Below are 16,460 nucleotides of genomic sequence, written 5' to 3'. Positions count from 1 at the left end.
GATAACTCCGTTTACCTGATCAAGATATAGGGTTCACGGTGGGTGTGACCAGTCGACAGGGGATGCTTATTGCTTATTCCTCCTAGGCACCTGCTCCCACCTCTAGTATACCCAGGGGTCCGTGTTTGCCCAACGCTCTATTTTGTATTTCTTATAGGAGTTATAGGATTCATCATAGTTCGTTATCTTCACCTTTCACGTACATGAATACATGCATTAAATTTTTAATCACGGTTGTGAACCCTGCATAGCGTCTGTACATTATCAAAGGAAGCTTACATGCGAATTGTGGTTTACTGGTCAGATGGTTCTTATAAAGATTATTTTTTTTAAACACCGAACCCCATTTTCACTATCTAATTATATCCATTTGGATAAGAACATGTTCTTTAACTTGACTAAAGCTAAACCCAGTTCTTACAATGTGTCATGTGGTTGATATTGGTCTAGTAGCTCTGAAAAAGTAGCTAAAATGTGGAAAGTTACATTAACAATGGCAATGACAGGCGATGGAAAAAAAATCTAACTTGCGTCTTGTCTTGGGCAAGGTAAAACAAGTGTATATTGATTAAAGGTAAATAGGTATTACATGTGTACTTCGTGGTATGTGGTAAGTATCAATCAAGATACATGTACAGTGTATATATATGCTTGCCAGTCATTCCTGCAACTACACGTTCAAACGCGAACAGCAAAATTCTGTACAGTGTTAGCTCCAAAAAAAAAAAAAAAAAAAAGGTGAAACAAAATATATGTATGAAAACAATAGTTTTACATGTATGATCATGGGTGCAAATGCGAAAGATGCCAGTGTGCATATTGATGCAGAATACCGGTATTCAACGATTTCACGTTTTCTCTTGTCTGCATTTTAAAAAAACAAGTAAATGAAGGGAAAAATACCGTCGTGGACAATTTACTTAATACATATAATTTCTCCCAAGACCCCACAATCGCAGCATATTCCGGAATATTTTGCTAGCAAAGCATGAACGTGATTTCATTAAAGGTAATTCGGTGTGACAAACGTCTTATGAGGTGGAAAATATTTCTTTTAATTTGCATCCCTTACGAAAAGGTATAAAATGGAAATTCGTTTCACTTGGCTATAAAATTGCAAGGCGGAAAACGGGAAATCGTGGCTTTGAAATATAAAAGGCCTGAAACATTTGTCATTATAAAACTACACGTAATAGATCGCGTAAAGTGGAAATCAGCCATAATCCAATATGCAAAGCAATGTGTTCTTTTCATAATTAACTTTTTTAGCGTAAATAGCTGTATCGTATTCAGGAATTTATTGTCTCGTCTGGCGGTCAGGTAGAGGAAAATCCGTTAAAAAAATATCTTGAAATCACCAGAGGACAGTCATTTGGATGGGATAGCCATTGGGTGTTAATGCATTAGCGATTGGGTAACAGAAACATTTGTGTCATGTTACAGAGGCGGCAAAAACGTCAAATATCATTGTCAAATGGATTTTACATAATATGGTCACACAAACAGAACCATAACAAAACTTGGTTATTTTGCAGTAAAGATAAGTGTAGTGATGCGTCAACATTGATACAAGAGGTATATCGAATACTCCAGACGGTTATAAAGGCTGAACTAGGAACATTCAGATTGCAAAACAACACTTTTACGTGTAGAAAACGGAATATTGTGAAAGGTTTTGGTTCAAAGTTTAGAACAATTTTCAAGATGTTATTTTTCTTAATAAAAATTTTAATGACTGGTACAGATGCTATCATTTTATATCAGCAATACCAGTATATTAAATACATTTGAATAAGCACAAAGAAGAATTGAAACATAAAAAATAAACAGGTTTGTTCAGATAGAAACGCAACATTTTGCCTTGCGCTACAAATGTAACAAACACAGGATGACTAATCGTTGAATCATTAATTCGAATGTGATACTGTAATAGATCGAGTCTAAAACATATATAGTGTTTCTAAAGAAGGGTTTCACACACACACACACACACACACACACACACACACACACACACACACAGAGAGAGAGAGAGAGAGAGAGAGAGAGAGAGAGAGAGAGCATTTCAGATACTTGCTAATCGAGAAAGTAAGTTTATTTATCAATGGAGCTCTCTGTGTTCGTGGCCAATCCATCACAAACTATGTTAGCTATCACGAGGAGAGTGAAAAAGATTGATATTGAGGGTTATTTGACACAGACGTGACGGTTCTCCAAACACACAATCCTCATCGGAGATTTAGCGCATCATCTTGATGTAAAGAAAAAAGTATACATAACACCACTTGATTAACTGTTAAATAAATACCCACTCTTACGTTTCAATGATTGGAAATGAAAATTATCGAAATTACCATCACGCAATTGCAGTGAAGTGAAATGAACTGTGAAAGAGGGTAAAAACGTTATGAATTACAAGCCCAGTAACTCCGCATCTTGTTTAAAATTGTATTTAGCAGATACGACTTTTTACCTTATTTGAAGTGAACCTTTTTAAGCAAAAGCGTTTTATCATGAAATTTTCATAGCGCTAACTTCACACACTTGACATACATGTACGCATGTAAAAATATTGACATTTTCATGCTTTTAATATCTTTGCATTACAAATTGCAATGATAGCCATTTCTTCATGAATGCGCTGCGGTTGTAAACAATGAGCATATATATGTATAGTACGTCTATTTGAATGGCTGGGGATTCCAACAGGAATGAAATAATAAATTTCTTTAAAAAAAAAAGTCCTACACTGTACGTGAAGTACGCCGGCGTAAAGCGTCGCAATTCATATCCTCATGAATATATTTTCAAAATGAAATTCATTTCTTAAATATTGATACGTCAACTGTTATTGAATAAATATTATAGATTGATATAAATGCGAAAACCTTTTACATACATCATATATGTACATACGTGTTTGTGTGTGCGCTTGCGTGTATGTGTGTAAGTCCATGTCGATGCTGCGCAGATGGGGGAATTTGGAATACGAGATAGTGTTATTGACAAAAACAAACAGTTATAACGCCAAACTGCATTATAATCAGTGATAATGTTGTAACATCGCAAGGCAATTAATTTTTAGAATACATGAGGGTATGTGAAGCCGCTGTACAGTAGTCCATACCTTCATCTATTGTCCAAAACGATATTTATTAATAGTTCTTATATTTAAATTCTAAATTTCATTTCTGTTTGAATTCCCAGTCATTAAAATAGATATTTATAAAGATTGATCACAACTGCATCGTATTCATGAAGAAATGACCATCATTACATTTTTTACTAAATATATCAAAGGTAAAAAAAACAATGGAAATGGAAATATTACCCACTAAAAGCAGCATGGTCCTCTGGTAAGCGAGCTAAGCCTTAAGTTACATTAATAAAAGCAGCATGGTCCTCTGGTAAGCGAGCTAAGCCTTAAGTTACATTAATAAAAGCAGCATGGTCCTCTGGTAAGCGAGCTAAGCCTTAAGTTACATTAATAAAAACAGCATGGTCCTCTGGTAAGCGAGCTAAGCCTTAAGTTACATTAATAAAAACAGCATGGTCCTCTGGTAAGCGAGCTAAGTCTTAAGTTACATTAATAAAAGCAGCATGGTCCTCTGGTAAGCGAGCTAAGTATTAAGTCACATTAATAAAAGCAGCATGTTCCTCTGGTAAGCGAGCCAAGCCTTAATTAAGTTACATTAATATTGCTTGTTATCAATGGGCGATTGTTCTTTTAATTTGACGACCTGGTAAATTATACCTCCATGTAAAATGAATGTCTGTCAGAAAATGAATACAATTCAAATGATTTTTTTTATTGCATTCATTGGGACATTTTACTAAAGTGTAACTAGCATATTGAAGTCAGCGCACACTTACTATACTTTATTTCTCCTGTTGATGTTGTCTTTATAGGTCGTATGGATGAGTCCTAAAAAAATATTAATCGGCAAAAATCAGAGGAGATTTATGGATGATCCGAGAATATCAATCGAGCACACATACATTGCATACTGGAACCTTCACATTAGACAAATCAAATACGAGGATAGAGGGGAGTACACATGCACCGTCAACACAAGTCCAGTACAAATCACCAGGATAAATCTTATGGTGTACGGTAAGTAAAGGAGTCTGTGCTCGATTCAAATAAATCATAAACGAATAGCAATATGTGGATAATAGTTAGACATCTTGAGGGAATAAGATGCTTCAACAGAGAACATGGTGTACTATAGGTATACTCACTGCTGGAACTTTTGATTTTTTTTATTAGCTCTGTAAATATTATAGTATAGTTCAAACACTACAGACTATGAAGGTGTTTGGAAGAATTAGAGATTTACGATTATTGTACCATACATGTATCAACAGCACAATTTCTAATACAGTAACCACTATCAAATGACAACATTCATAGAAAATTCATGTTGTAATAATTTAAAAACAAAATCAGAAAAAACAACGTCACCCAAATTGCTGATTTCTATCTCATATACTGTCAAAATCAATTTTAAACCAAAAAATTATCAATTAACATGCAGTTTCATCGTTTTAGTCGAACGAAGACAATTATGCAGGAAATCAAAGATAAAATGCGCATGCCTGTATGTTCTCATACGTGTTACGGATTCTAGCCCGCAGTTAAGTTATAATAACTTCCCGTGTGTCGGTTAATGGGACGATGAGTGATGTTTCCGGGAAAATACTACGTGTAATTAACAAATATATTTGAATTGTAAAATACCAGGTGTTGCTTTAAATGGATAAAAAGGCCAATGATGTAGCGAATGACTAATCAGGTAAAAATATGATTATGGACAGTGAAGCGGATCGATTTTTCATAATTGTCGCCTGGAATGACTTACAACCCTTATATAAGAAATACATGTACACGTGTTTACAATCAATAGTATGTATTAAATGGTTCAACATAGAAAATACATGCCAAATATCAAAGTCCCACCTCTTGCTATTACAAAGATCTGGAATATGACAAAAAGATAGAGTAACTTAGTGTCCTTATGCTTCGCAGATTGAGAGAGAGACAGACAGACAGACAGACAGACAGACAGAATGTGTTTTAAACACATACATAGCTTTATTCAGAAAAGAGTGTGATAATTCACATTTTTATCTCTGTAGTTCCTGCCCGGATATTAGATTATGCCTCCAGTAAGGACATGAGCGTAAAAGAAGGACGTGACGTCACATTATGGTGCAATGCAACAGGGATTCCAGAACCCAACATCACTTGGTTTCGAATTTATCAAAATCATTCTCCCTCCAGAATACGTAAGTTGATACATATATACGTAATAACACATAGACTGACAGATTAAAGGTTTTCACTCTTATTAAGTTACATAGTACATAAAAACTCACTCGGCTCCTTTTGAAATTAATATGGGTGGTGGTTCCACTAAGATGGACATCCAAAGGGAAGGGAAATACTGGGTATATTGTTGTCTATACATACACATGTAGATAATATCAACATTTTCTTTTTAAATACGAATTTTATAAATTCCCTGCCGCTAACAAGCCTGACACATTGTATTTGTTTCGTCACAACATCGATCTAGATAGATACCAGTTCGAATCTGTCATTTGATTGATGAATGCGAAAGTAAATGACATATTGATATCGATTATTTGTTCTTTGGACAATGGGTTTTGCAGCGGTGACCAGTAAACTTCCTCTACGGCCCACCCGTCCCATACTAACTCGCTCCAACTTACTCGCCAACGTTAGAATCGAAGTATCAATTTCCCACAAATTTTCTGTCGCCCCCTTCCCCTAACAAAAAATGCTTTAGCCTACATGTACATGTTATATAACGACATGTCACATAGGAAACAGGAAATGTATTTCCTGAATATCAACTTCAGATATAAATTAGAATCGCTGTCTGTAAGTGTATCTTTAAAATTATGCAAAATGGATGTCCTAATGATAAAATATGATGTACATGCACATGTATAATTCTTCTGATACGGGCCATTTAGGCAGCCTCTGTATGGTGTCATGCCCTTGAACCAAAGTGATTTTTACCACGTTCAATGTCACTTCTGAAGTTGTTTTTAACTTGTTTTGGAAACTTTATGAATTGTATAATACAAGAGGCCCATGGGTCACATCGCTCAAGTAAATCTAATGTATTTTACCACGTAACACATTCAATTCCAGTTACGTCCCTTCTTTAGACCCGACCTGAATCCCTTTGAATTCCTCTTGAGGCGCCGCTAAGACCGCGGTCATGTAAACAAATATGAATCTGCACTTCATGTGGATGCTTGTAATTATTACCGTTGTGGTTCTTGAAAATATTTTTAAAGAGGTATCCTATACATGTATTCCTAGTAAAACTTCAAATTCCTATCATGGTGTGAACAATTAAATGTAGCTACATTTCATAACGATGTTTTCACATTAATTTCTCGAACTGAAGCCGCTGTGTGGTTCTGGAGAAGAAAATCTTCAAAGAAAATTTCTAAATATAGAAACCCTATTGTGGCCACGTCATAGACCCAAAGTTCGTGTGTATCAAAGGCTTTTAAAATCCTTTGTTTTATCTTCCTAGATTAAAAACGGCTTACAATGATAGCAGAGTCTTAAGGAGTTTTACTTTTTCTAATCTTCGAGTCACAAGCAATGTTTTACTGAAGTGTCATTATATAGTCAATTCGTAACAAGCCTTCTCTGAATCCATTATCAAAATCATTATGCTTATGGAAATAAAACATTGTCTTGTAAGAAAGGGAGAATGCAAATGTATTTCTTATTATTTAAAACTACTAAAAGCTTTTCTAAATAATATCATAAACGTATTGCCATGGTAAAATTACATGAAATTGACATCTTTAATCTAACTTAGATTGCATACAATGTAATTATGTAGATTATATAGTTATAAAATATAGTGTCATACAAAACACACCACATTTTCCCTATTACTACCGTACTGTATGATAACCTAGGAAAATTCTCAACCAGGACCCCCCTCCTAGAATAGACGAAGATGTTTTGACATAAAATCGTAATTGTAACTCTAGTCACTAGAAAATATACATTAATAATCCACTATATAGTAATTGTATTTCATTGAAACAAAGGGGTCACAAATCACTGTTCCAAGATTCACTTGCCCCTCATATTCAACAGGTCTTCATATCTGAATACATGATTCTCTAGGAAATGATTGTATAGGGTTTAGCTATATAATAAAGGATGTTTTGAACTTACATGTTTTGAACTTACATGTTTGAACTTACATGCATATTGGAGGATATAATATTGTAAACTTGTGAGCGAATTGTTACACGCAATGAATTTCAATATTCACCCATACAAGTTCAATAAATCCTTTTATCATATAGCTAAATCATATTGCAGTTGATTTATGTCGATAATTTTATTACCTTTTTCGTGAAGTATAGAAACCGACTATCCTTGGCACTGATATGAATGAGTGCAATATGACAGCTGAGCATATTTTCAATGTTCATCCAATAGCATCCATCAAAGCTAGTGAAATGTTTCAAATTATGAAGAATGATGTATGGTGGCTCTGTAAATCGGGGTTAATATACAAAAATGATTGAAACTTAATAGATATAAGATCCTTGCAAGATAATGCAGGCAATCAGTAAATGTACGTATCTAGCTAAATACAGATTTTTTGAAAATGCAGCCTCTAAACGTTGTTTTGGTTTCCCAATGTCTGACCTATTGACCTTGAACTTAGACATTTTGATCCCAAACTTTCTACTTTGTTAACATGTGAAGTATCAAATCAGGTGGCCTCTAAAGTCTCTAAAAGCGTTTTTAAGTCCCCCTAGTGGCCTTACCCTTTGGACCTTTAAGTCGATAGAGTTCTCCCTCTCTTGATAACAAAGCCATATGTGAAGTATTAATTTAATCAAGTAAACAATGCAACCTCTGTAGTGTTTACAAGCTCAGTGGTACACGCCATACGCACGCATGCGCACGAGCATCTCTCGCAATTCATTGCGAGGGGATAAAATTTTAGAACCGGCTACCAGAGTTCAACAAACCGTTTTTGTTTATAGCAAGGGTGAAATAACGTTAACTTGTATCCGGAACGTTTCGATGTGAATCTTATTATTTCATGTTTAGTTGGCGTGCAATAATGGCACAGGTGTTGCGCGCTAAAATTCAGGAAAATTTTATCACAGAAAAATACCTATAAAATGATAAACAATATTATCATACTACCGTTTTACAATATAAGTTTTACATATAAAAAATTAGTCACCGTTTAATCCTGTATGCAGTATAAGAAATTAGTTACCGTTGGACTTTTTTCATAAATGTATCCAAAAATATGTTTCCATCCGATTCTTAAATTTGATATATGTACCTTCAAGAATAACATTATGTCATTTATAAATCAATATTTTTTTTTTATTGCGAAACAGATTATTATCACGGCAATGTTTCGTCTGAATCATGTCTCCGTTTATATGGTTGCGTTACTCAGAGGATATTTTATTAATTTGTAATTAAAACTTGCAACATTTTCAAAAACAATCTGACCAAAAAAACTCGCTTGTAAATCATCCAAATTAGCATTTGAATCTATAACATGAAGGCGTCCATCTGTAATATCCCCTTGGGAATTAATGTATTTCCCATAATAACCAGTATATCCCTTCTATTTCTGATAAAGTTGAAAATCGCATTGTTGGTACCCCCGAGATAGCAATGGGGATCGGTAATAATGTTTTGTTTGTATGTCTTTTATGTCCCATTCGGAAATATTTTACGTAGAGACATCATCAGCTATAGGTGAAGTACCACAAATTTTGATCCCTGCTTAGCGCTTACGACCGTAGCAATGCTATTTTGATAGTGCTAACGCCTAACGTGACCACCATTTTAAAGGTCATATCCGGAAGACCCGTGACTTTCACTTTAAACACCTTTCGCTTGGCGAAGGAACATTCACTATGTTAAATGTTCTAGGTTGCACGCGGCGCAGGGATCGAGACTCGAACCCAGGACTTCCGGTTTAGAAGCGAGCAACCTAATCACTTGGCCACCACCACCGGTGGTATAAACCAAATTTGATAATGCTAAGAACTTTGATACATCTGTCATATTGTATTTTTTTAAAATTTACTGGGTGGTTGTAAATACAAATATTCTTGTCTTTTTGAAATTGTTGTATTTACATCCATCCAGTAAATTAAAAAAAAAAATACAATATGACACAACAATAAAAAAAAAAATTGTAAGTTTCTTCCACCATTCAATTTTAGGCCAGAGTGTCTGCAGACTTTATTTTGAATGGTTTTAATTCTGTCTTGTAACATTTATCTATTGTTGAGCTATTTTGATTTCTTGGATGAATTTGCACTGTACATGTATGTAATTCTAAGACCAACAATATTTAATCCACAACTTCTGCAATAAATACGAAGAAAATGGTTGATATAGAACAACTTTGTCCTCTTGTCATCCTATTTTGCTATCAGACCTTTACTCTGACCTTTGAACTCGAAAATCTATGAAACACGTTCCATTAGTTATAATAGTTACATGTAGGCCTGCCGTTATTCTTTTTATATAATTCACTTGCTTAGTGTAATTTGTGAATTTGTATGAAATTGCATATCCGTGTTTGCCCAACTATCTATTTTGTATTGCTTATGGGATTTATGAGATTGGTCACTGTTCGCTATCTTCACCTTTCATGTATTTCTATCCCACCCATTAAATGTACACGATGTATTTTTGTAAGAAATAAAATATTGCTTTTTTAGGGGTAGGCGATGTAGGAGACACGCTGATCATCAAGAACATTTCTCGTCACTGTGGCGGTGAATACGAGTGCATGGCGGATAACGGCGTGCGGGGAGCTGTACAACACACCATCAAAGTGGAAGTACATTGTAAGGCCAAGTATATTAGCAACTATTTTTACAGCTTTGCACTAGTGCCACCAAAGAAAATAATAACGTTTCTGATTTTCTTAATCCTTAGCACATGATATTTTTGAAATGTTAAAGAAAATAAATTTAATAATCATGTCCACTTCTGAAGAGAGTAGCCAAGAGCACAGAATGTAATGCGATATAGCAAGACGTTGTAATTTTGTACGTCCATGTTACAGTTCCCCCTGAGGTGAAATTGATAAACTACAAACAGTCGCAGACGATAGGGCGCGAGACAATGCTACAGTGTAATGTGTCCGCGTCACCTCTCGGAGTCCATGGCTGGAGGTTCGGGAAGCGTGAGTTTGACCAACCGAGTGGAGAAAACTACAGGACTGAAATGTTCAAGGATGACAAAATGAGGTGCCATATATTTATTGATATACACTCAAGTGAAATCATTTTACTGAAAAGGGGATTTTATAACAGAATGCTTGTAGCATGATCATTCATTACAAAAAATGGAAATTAATCGAGACCATAGTGCAAAATGTTGCAGGACATTGCGCACACATGAATACAACTGTATTTCTGCCGGGTGCCCTAGTCAGAACCAAAGAAATTGGCCAAAGCCAATCTCAAAAGCATGAGATATTCATTATAAATTAAAGGTGACTTGACCCAGTTATGAATATTATGTCAACTTGCTAAATCAATGTCTACTGACGCGAGGAAAACCGTGCATTAAAATATTCTACAGCTAGTTAACATTCTTTTAATTCACAAAGTAATCTTAAATAACAAAAGCACCGGAAACGGTACATAACACGTCCGTGATGCAGGCAGTTTTTAATAAAGAATTTGTTTTTATGACATTGAGTGGCAAACACGGCAAATATGCAACGAGTTGTAGAACTTTACAGCCATTAATACTTTCTTTTGCAACGAATGAATAAAAGGCCCTCACTTATAAACTGTGACAGAAGGTAGATAGACCAACCACAGCTCTGTGTTTGAAATATTTTCCAAAAATCTACTAAGTTAAAAAAAACTGAAATATTTTCAGACAAAAGGGGAATCCAACTCCTTGCAATTCTCACATTTTAATTGTCACTTTACTGATCTGCTACTTTTGTACTGTACATTTAATTACACGGACTGTCATGCATATATTTACAATGTTTTCAGTTTGATTAAGAGCAATCTTTTCTAAGTAAAGAACTTTTGGAATGACATAAAGCGATAAATAATCTTGAATGGAGAATCACTAACTCCAAATTGTGTCTCTGCAAGACTGAAATATGACCGTCATCGTTTGAACACTTTTAAGTATTTTTGAACTAAGATTAAGTTAGCAATTATTCAGAGATACACTATCTAAAGATGTCCAGTCCGTAATATTTTCTGACATCGATTAATGCATGTCGTAATATAGAGTTCTTTGATGTTTATCGTTGTTGATTAATGTAATCTCTTTGTGAAATATATATGGAATATTTGTTCTGAAGTAATTGTTCTTTTACGAGTAATAATGTAATGCTCTTTTGTTTTACAGACTCATTCTATTGTTGAGAATTTTAAGTGTTGGTAAAGAGGACTTTGGGAATTATACATGTGAAGCTAAAAATAACTATGGCCATAGTGAAAAGACGATGCTACTGCACGGTATGTTTTACGTGTAATTTATAAATTTGAAAAAAATATCAGCAGCTATACACTTACCCATACATGTAGGTAATCTAACGTCTGTTTGAAAATACACTCTTTATTTTCTGTATCTGTTTTAAACTATCGTATTGGTAGGTTATATATTTTCTTTCTATCGTCTTAAATTAAATAATGTAAGCATTAATTAATTAATTGATTTGATCTTTATGTAATTGTAGAATACACAGTGCCTACCCAAAAGCCAAGTTTCCATAGTTCCAGTACAACGGCGCACATCCTCACGTTTTCGGATTCCATGAAAAGAACGCACCCAGAAACAGTGTCCCGAGTCCGCGAGGGCGAGGATCCGGAAATATTAATATTTGACTTCCGTAAGCAGGGCCCCCAAAATGGTCAGGTTTTATTCCCTCCCTCTCCCTCTCTTTCTTTCTCTCTCCCTCTCTTTCTTTCTCTCTCTTCCTCTCTTTCTCTCTCTCTTTCTCTCTTTTTTTCTTTATTAACTTCAGACTACATGTAAACTCGACAGTAACACAATCTGTACCTATATGTTTCGGTCAACACAATATGTATGTCCCATCACTTGTAACTCCCGTTCATTTCAAACTGATTTCTGTTATTGAAGGTTTGAGAGCCAGCGGTGAAGCAAATAGCCAAGGAACCGTGCGTGCGGCTTTGTGGACAGAAGTAGTGGTCATTTTGTTACTGAAGGTTGTGTCAAATTTGAGCGGAATTGATTAAGAAGAACTGCTGTGGATATTTATGAAAGTGAAACAGCCAAAATTAGGAACTTGTTTGAAGTTCAACTTCCTATCTGACATGATCAACGAATATTAACTGTTTATTTTGGAAAATAAGCCGATTTGATATCAATTAAATGATTAAAAATTATGTCATAGAAAAATGCATAAAAGACAGTCCGTATGCATCAACTTTAAAACCTCGGAAATTTATAGTAAGTTAATAATAGAAAACTTAGTGCGGCGTATCCAGCATTTTAGATTTCTGTTAACACATGTCAGGAAAAGTGTTGCGGATGAATAAGAAGAGTTTGGTGGGATTATACTCTTCGCGGATGAATAAGAAGTGTTTGAGGCGGTTATACGCTTCGCTACTGTATTTACATTCCAGTGACCTGTTATAACTTGTATCAATATACATGTCTATATCCTGCTTGAATATTTTGAAGCCTCCGATAAGTTATCTGAGGATATCTATACAACTGTTGAATACTTATATCTACATGTATATTTCTCAGTATGATGTCCAGTTACAGGTACGGGCATTAGAAGCACGTTTAGTCATACAATATATAGTTCATGTATGTATATGTCTACATATTTACTTTGTTTAGTTATTATCCTGAATGATACATCTAGTAATACATAATCAAAATTGTAACATGAATTATGAAATAAAATATTGTAGTTCGTCGCTGATAGATTAAGATAACAAATTAGATATAGAATTACTAGTAATCGTCCTGATATTAGATTATGTGTTATACCAATTAATTACTGCCGATCCATATCATAAATGTATATCTTATATGTATGTAAACTGATTTTGACGAGTATATGTAAGAACTAAAATGAAAGCTATACAGGTCTTATTTCATGATATTTTTGCAGCATGGTAAACTTTATCCTTGTTTTCTGTGTCCGTTCACAGTGTGAACTTATATTTTACATGTACAATATAACAATGTGTAAAACAGCTTTTTTGTACACGTACATTTTCAATATAGTGGTGGTTTGTTAACATGATGAATAAATGGTCCTGAATGAGAATTTAAAGTTGATGGTTTATATTACGACAAGAGCTTGATTCCCCCCACCATTTCATGGCCATGTGGTCTTGATAACCCTTGTTCATCAGTTGATTGCTCTTAGTGCAGTAAAATTTGTTCACAACAACAGTCAAATTGGCCGGCAGCACGGATTCCTTTTGATCAATGTTACGTTTTAACCATGATATTTGGTGCATCAAATAATTGATAAATTGCTCAAATTTCTAAGTAAAGGATGATAAATTAAGTTAACCGTACGTCCCCATCCTGGAAACCATTTCTTATCGATGCTCCTTTTGTATGAAAGGCAAATCAAGCCAAATTCATTGTGACATAGTGGAATAAAGAGCAAGTGAGTCAATAAGATGATCAACTATTGTTTTTTGTTTATACTGATACATTTTCTTTCTTTTTTCTTAAAAATGACATACTTTGAATATTACGAGTGAAAAATGTCGGGACAGTGCAATACTTATTTTCAAACTATACTTGTATTCTTTTCAAAATTTGCCAAGGGTGAGTAAAACAAACGCACACAGCTCATATTAATTGTATGACATATATGCATGTAGAGACCTTTATCTTGTTTCAGTTCAATTAATTAATCAAGAGCACATGCATCATTGCAACAATCCACTTTCTATCGAACATCGAATTGGAAATTGTATTGACAGAATCACTTCTAAATCAAACAATCAAAAACAAACACAATCACACACACAAACCAAAAGCAAACCAGAATATCTGAAACACGCTGCTTCGTTTTGTGTTAAGAAAATGCCAGACATTACAAAATATGATGAAAATTTGTAAACAAAGATTTTCATACAGTAACTTAGTATAAAGCTATGGACACATGATCCTTTGTCAAAAGTTATTATGAAGGTCACGTCCCAGAATGCATCAAAACACGATAAACCTTTTCGCTGTGGGTTGATCTAAGGAAATACACATGTATTGGACTATTTCAGTTTTAGGCGCCATTTTAAGCAATATTATAGCATTTCATTCCTCTTCAGCAAAGGTTGCAATTATCTCAAGCAGAAGATGGAATTGTTTTGTATTTTCCATTGTGACGTGATCAAATTGACAAAGAATTCTAATATCTATATCCATGCTATATTTTGATATATGTTAGGCTACTGACAAACAAGTTGATGTTACATGGGTTTCAACAGTCTCGTTTAAAGTCAGTATTTCGCAAATTCAATGGTCGTTATAACGATCTAGTTCGTCAATACAACCTACCATTGGGTCAAATGCTGTCTGACTGTTTCATACCGATTGTTAAGCCGTACTTGGCACACTGAATCTGACTACAGTTCACTCCGTTTACTTGATCAAGACGTAGGGCTCAAGGCGGGTGTGACTTGTCGACAGGGGATGCTTACTCCTCCTAGACACCTGATCCCATCTCTGGTATTTCCATTGGTCCGCGTTTGCCCAACTCTTTATTTTGTATTTCTTATAGGAGTTTTGAGATTGATCGCTGTTCGTTATCTTCACCTTTCATTTGGATGGCACTATGTTTAGAATCATCATACATCCTTCTGAAAGTTTTTATGTAACCATTTAAAATCATCTTCAACATCAACAACAAAAAATGTAAATGTGAAAAAAGATTTAATTAATAGATATGAACGTCGTTAGATCAAGACAAAAAATGATACGGTATCTCACTGTTCCTGATCTTCGGCAAGAAAGAGGATATTGATAACTTAAACTGGCTAGAATTTCCATAGCATGAAAAAGTGATGATAACAAATAGTGAACAATCTCATGATTCCTATAAAGAATGCAAAATTAAGAACATCAGACAAACACATCAGAGGTGGGATCGGGTGATTAGAAGGAATAAGCATCCCATGTAAACACCCACCGTAAGCCCCATATATTGATCAGGTAAACGGAGTAATCCGTAGTCAAAATCAGTATGTTAAGAGCGGTTTAAAACTTCGCATGAAACACGTCAGACAGCACTCCAGCTAATAACGTGTTGTATTTGTAAATTAGATCGTTATAACAACCATAGAGTTTGCAAAATTCTGACTTTAAACGAGACCTGTGGAAACCCTTATAACATCAATGTATTGTCATTAACCTACCTGGATTTAAAAACTTGTACGCAGAACAGGCTTGTGCGTATTGAATCAGTTGAAAAACATAAGTACCACATGCAGGTGATAATGGTATATTGCCACATAAATATGTTGACGATCGATGGAGAAGATGAATTCATCCCATTTGTCATAAAATTGAGTTGTTAATTTGCCATTAACATCTAAATTCAATAAGATACCCAGGTATAAAGCAATCGTTGAAGATTGTGGTGTCTTTTATTTCGAGTTCGACATATGGGTGAAAACGATTATTATCATAATATAAGACGTCGTCGATATATCTAAATGTCAAGTTGCAGGTCACAGAAAGACGTTTTTTCTTCTCACGTGGAAGATTTTAAATAAATTCTGCCTCGTAAGAATATAAAAAGCGGTCAGCCAATAAAGGAGCACAATTCGTGTCCATGAGAATTCCAACACACTGTTGGAATACCTGATCACCAAAGATAATGTAGATATTTTCAATGAGGAAATCCAGCACCTTTTTAATACCAATTTCAGAGTACTTGTGCGTAGAATCAGAGTAGTTTTATAACAATATTATTGTTTGTCAGATGTCTAATCACCAGACAAGAATTTTCTGTGTTCCATTTTTATAGAAGAAGCAGTTGTCCGTGATCTCAAAACACATAGTCTTTAATTTATTGTAAGGAATGGTCGTGCAAAGTGTCGAAAAGACAGACGTTTTGATGTTGTAGAATTTGGAAATTTTTTGTCATTACTAAAAGTTCTTTGAAATTTCTAAGAATCCACATTTAATTTACACCACTTCCCGCATATGTTGTGGTGCAATACGTTTGAAGTTTCTCCTTCAACTTGATTAATAATTTGGTTAGGAGCAAATATAGGGGCTTGGTAGAACATTTGCATAAAACTTGCTATAAAATTTTCTATGTACATAAGCAAATAATTCTCGAAACACTGTTTTCAAACAAATCAAGCTCGTTTTAAAAAGTGTATAAAGACTCACCTTTACAAAATTACATATCCAG

The 16,460-nt window shown here is 34.6% G+C and overlaps 1 protein-coding gene across 2 annotated transcripts in view; it reads left to right on the top strand.

Moving 5' to 3' along the window:
• Positions 1-13,349, top strand: part of LOC125650950 (limbic system-associated membrane protein-like) — a 38,778-nt gene extending 25,429 nt beyond the window's left edge. The window contains exons 3-9 of one of the 2 annotated variants that reach the window (XM_048879529.2): positions 3,910-4,114; positions 5,140-5,289; positions 9,784-9,912; positions 10,134-10,317; positions 11,450-11,559; positions 11,781-11,954; positions 12,185-13,349. In XM_048879529.2, the coding sequence (XP_048735486.1) occupies positions 3,910-4,114; positions 5,140-5,289; positions 9,784-9,912; positions 10,134-10,317; positions 11,450-11,559; positions 11,781-11,954; positions 12,185-12,300 (1,068 nt within the window). In that variant the 3' untranslated portion in view covers positions 12,301-13,349. The remainder of the gene's footprint in view (positions 1-3,909; positions 4,115-5,139; positions 5,290-9,783; positions 9,913-10,133; positions 10,318-11,449; positions 11,560-11,780; positions 11,955-12,184) is intronic. The other variant, XM_048879530.2, reaches the window with a different exon arrangement.
• The last annotated feature ends 3,111 nt before the right edge of the window (positions 13,350-16,460 follow it).

This window comes from Ostrea edulis, chromosome 5 (genome assembly GCF_947568905.1).
Source record: "Ostrea edulis chromosome 5, xbOstEdul1.1, whole genome shotgun sequence".
NCBI lineage: Eukaryota > Metazoa > Mollusca > Bivalvia > Ostreida > Ostreidae > Ostrea > Ostrea edulis.
This window is presented reverse-complemented; position numbering and strand designations above follow the sequence as displayed.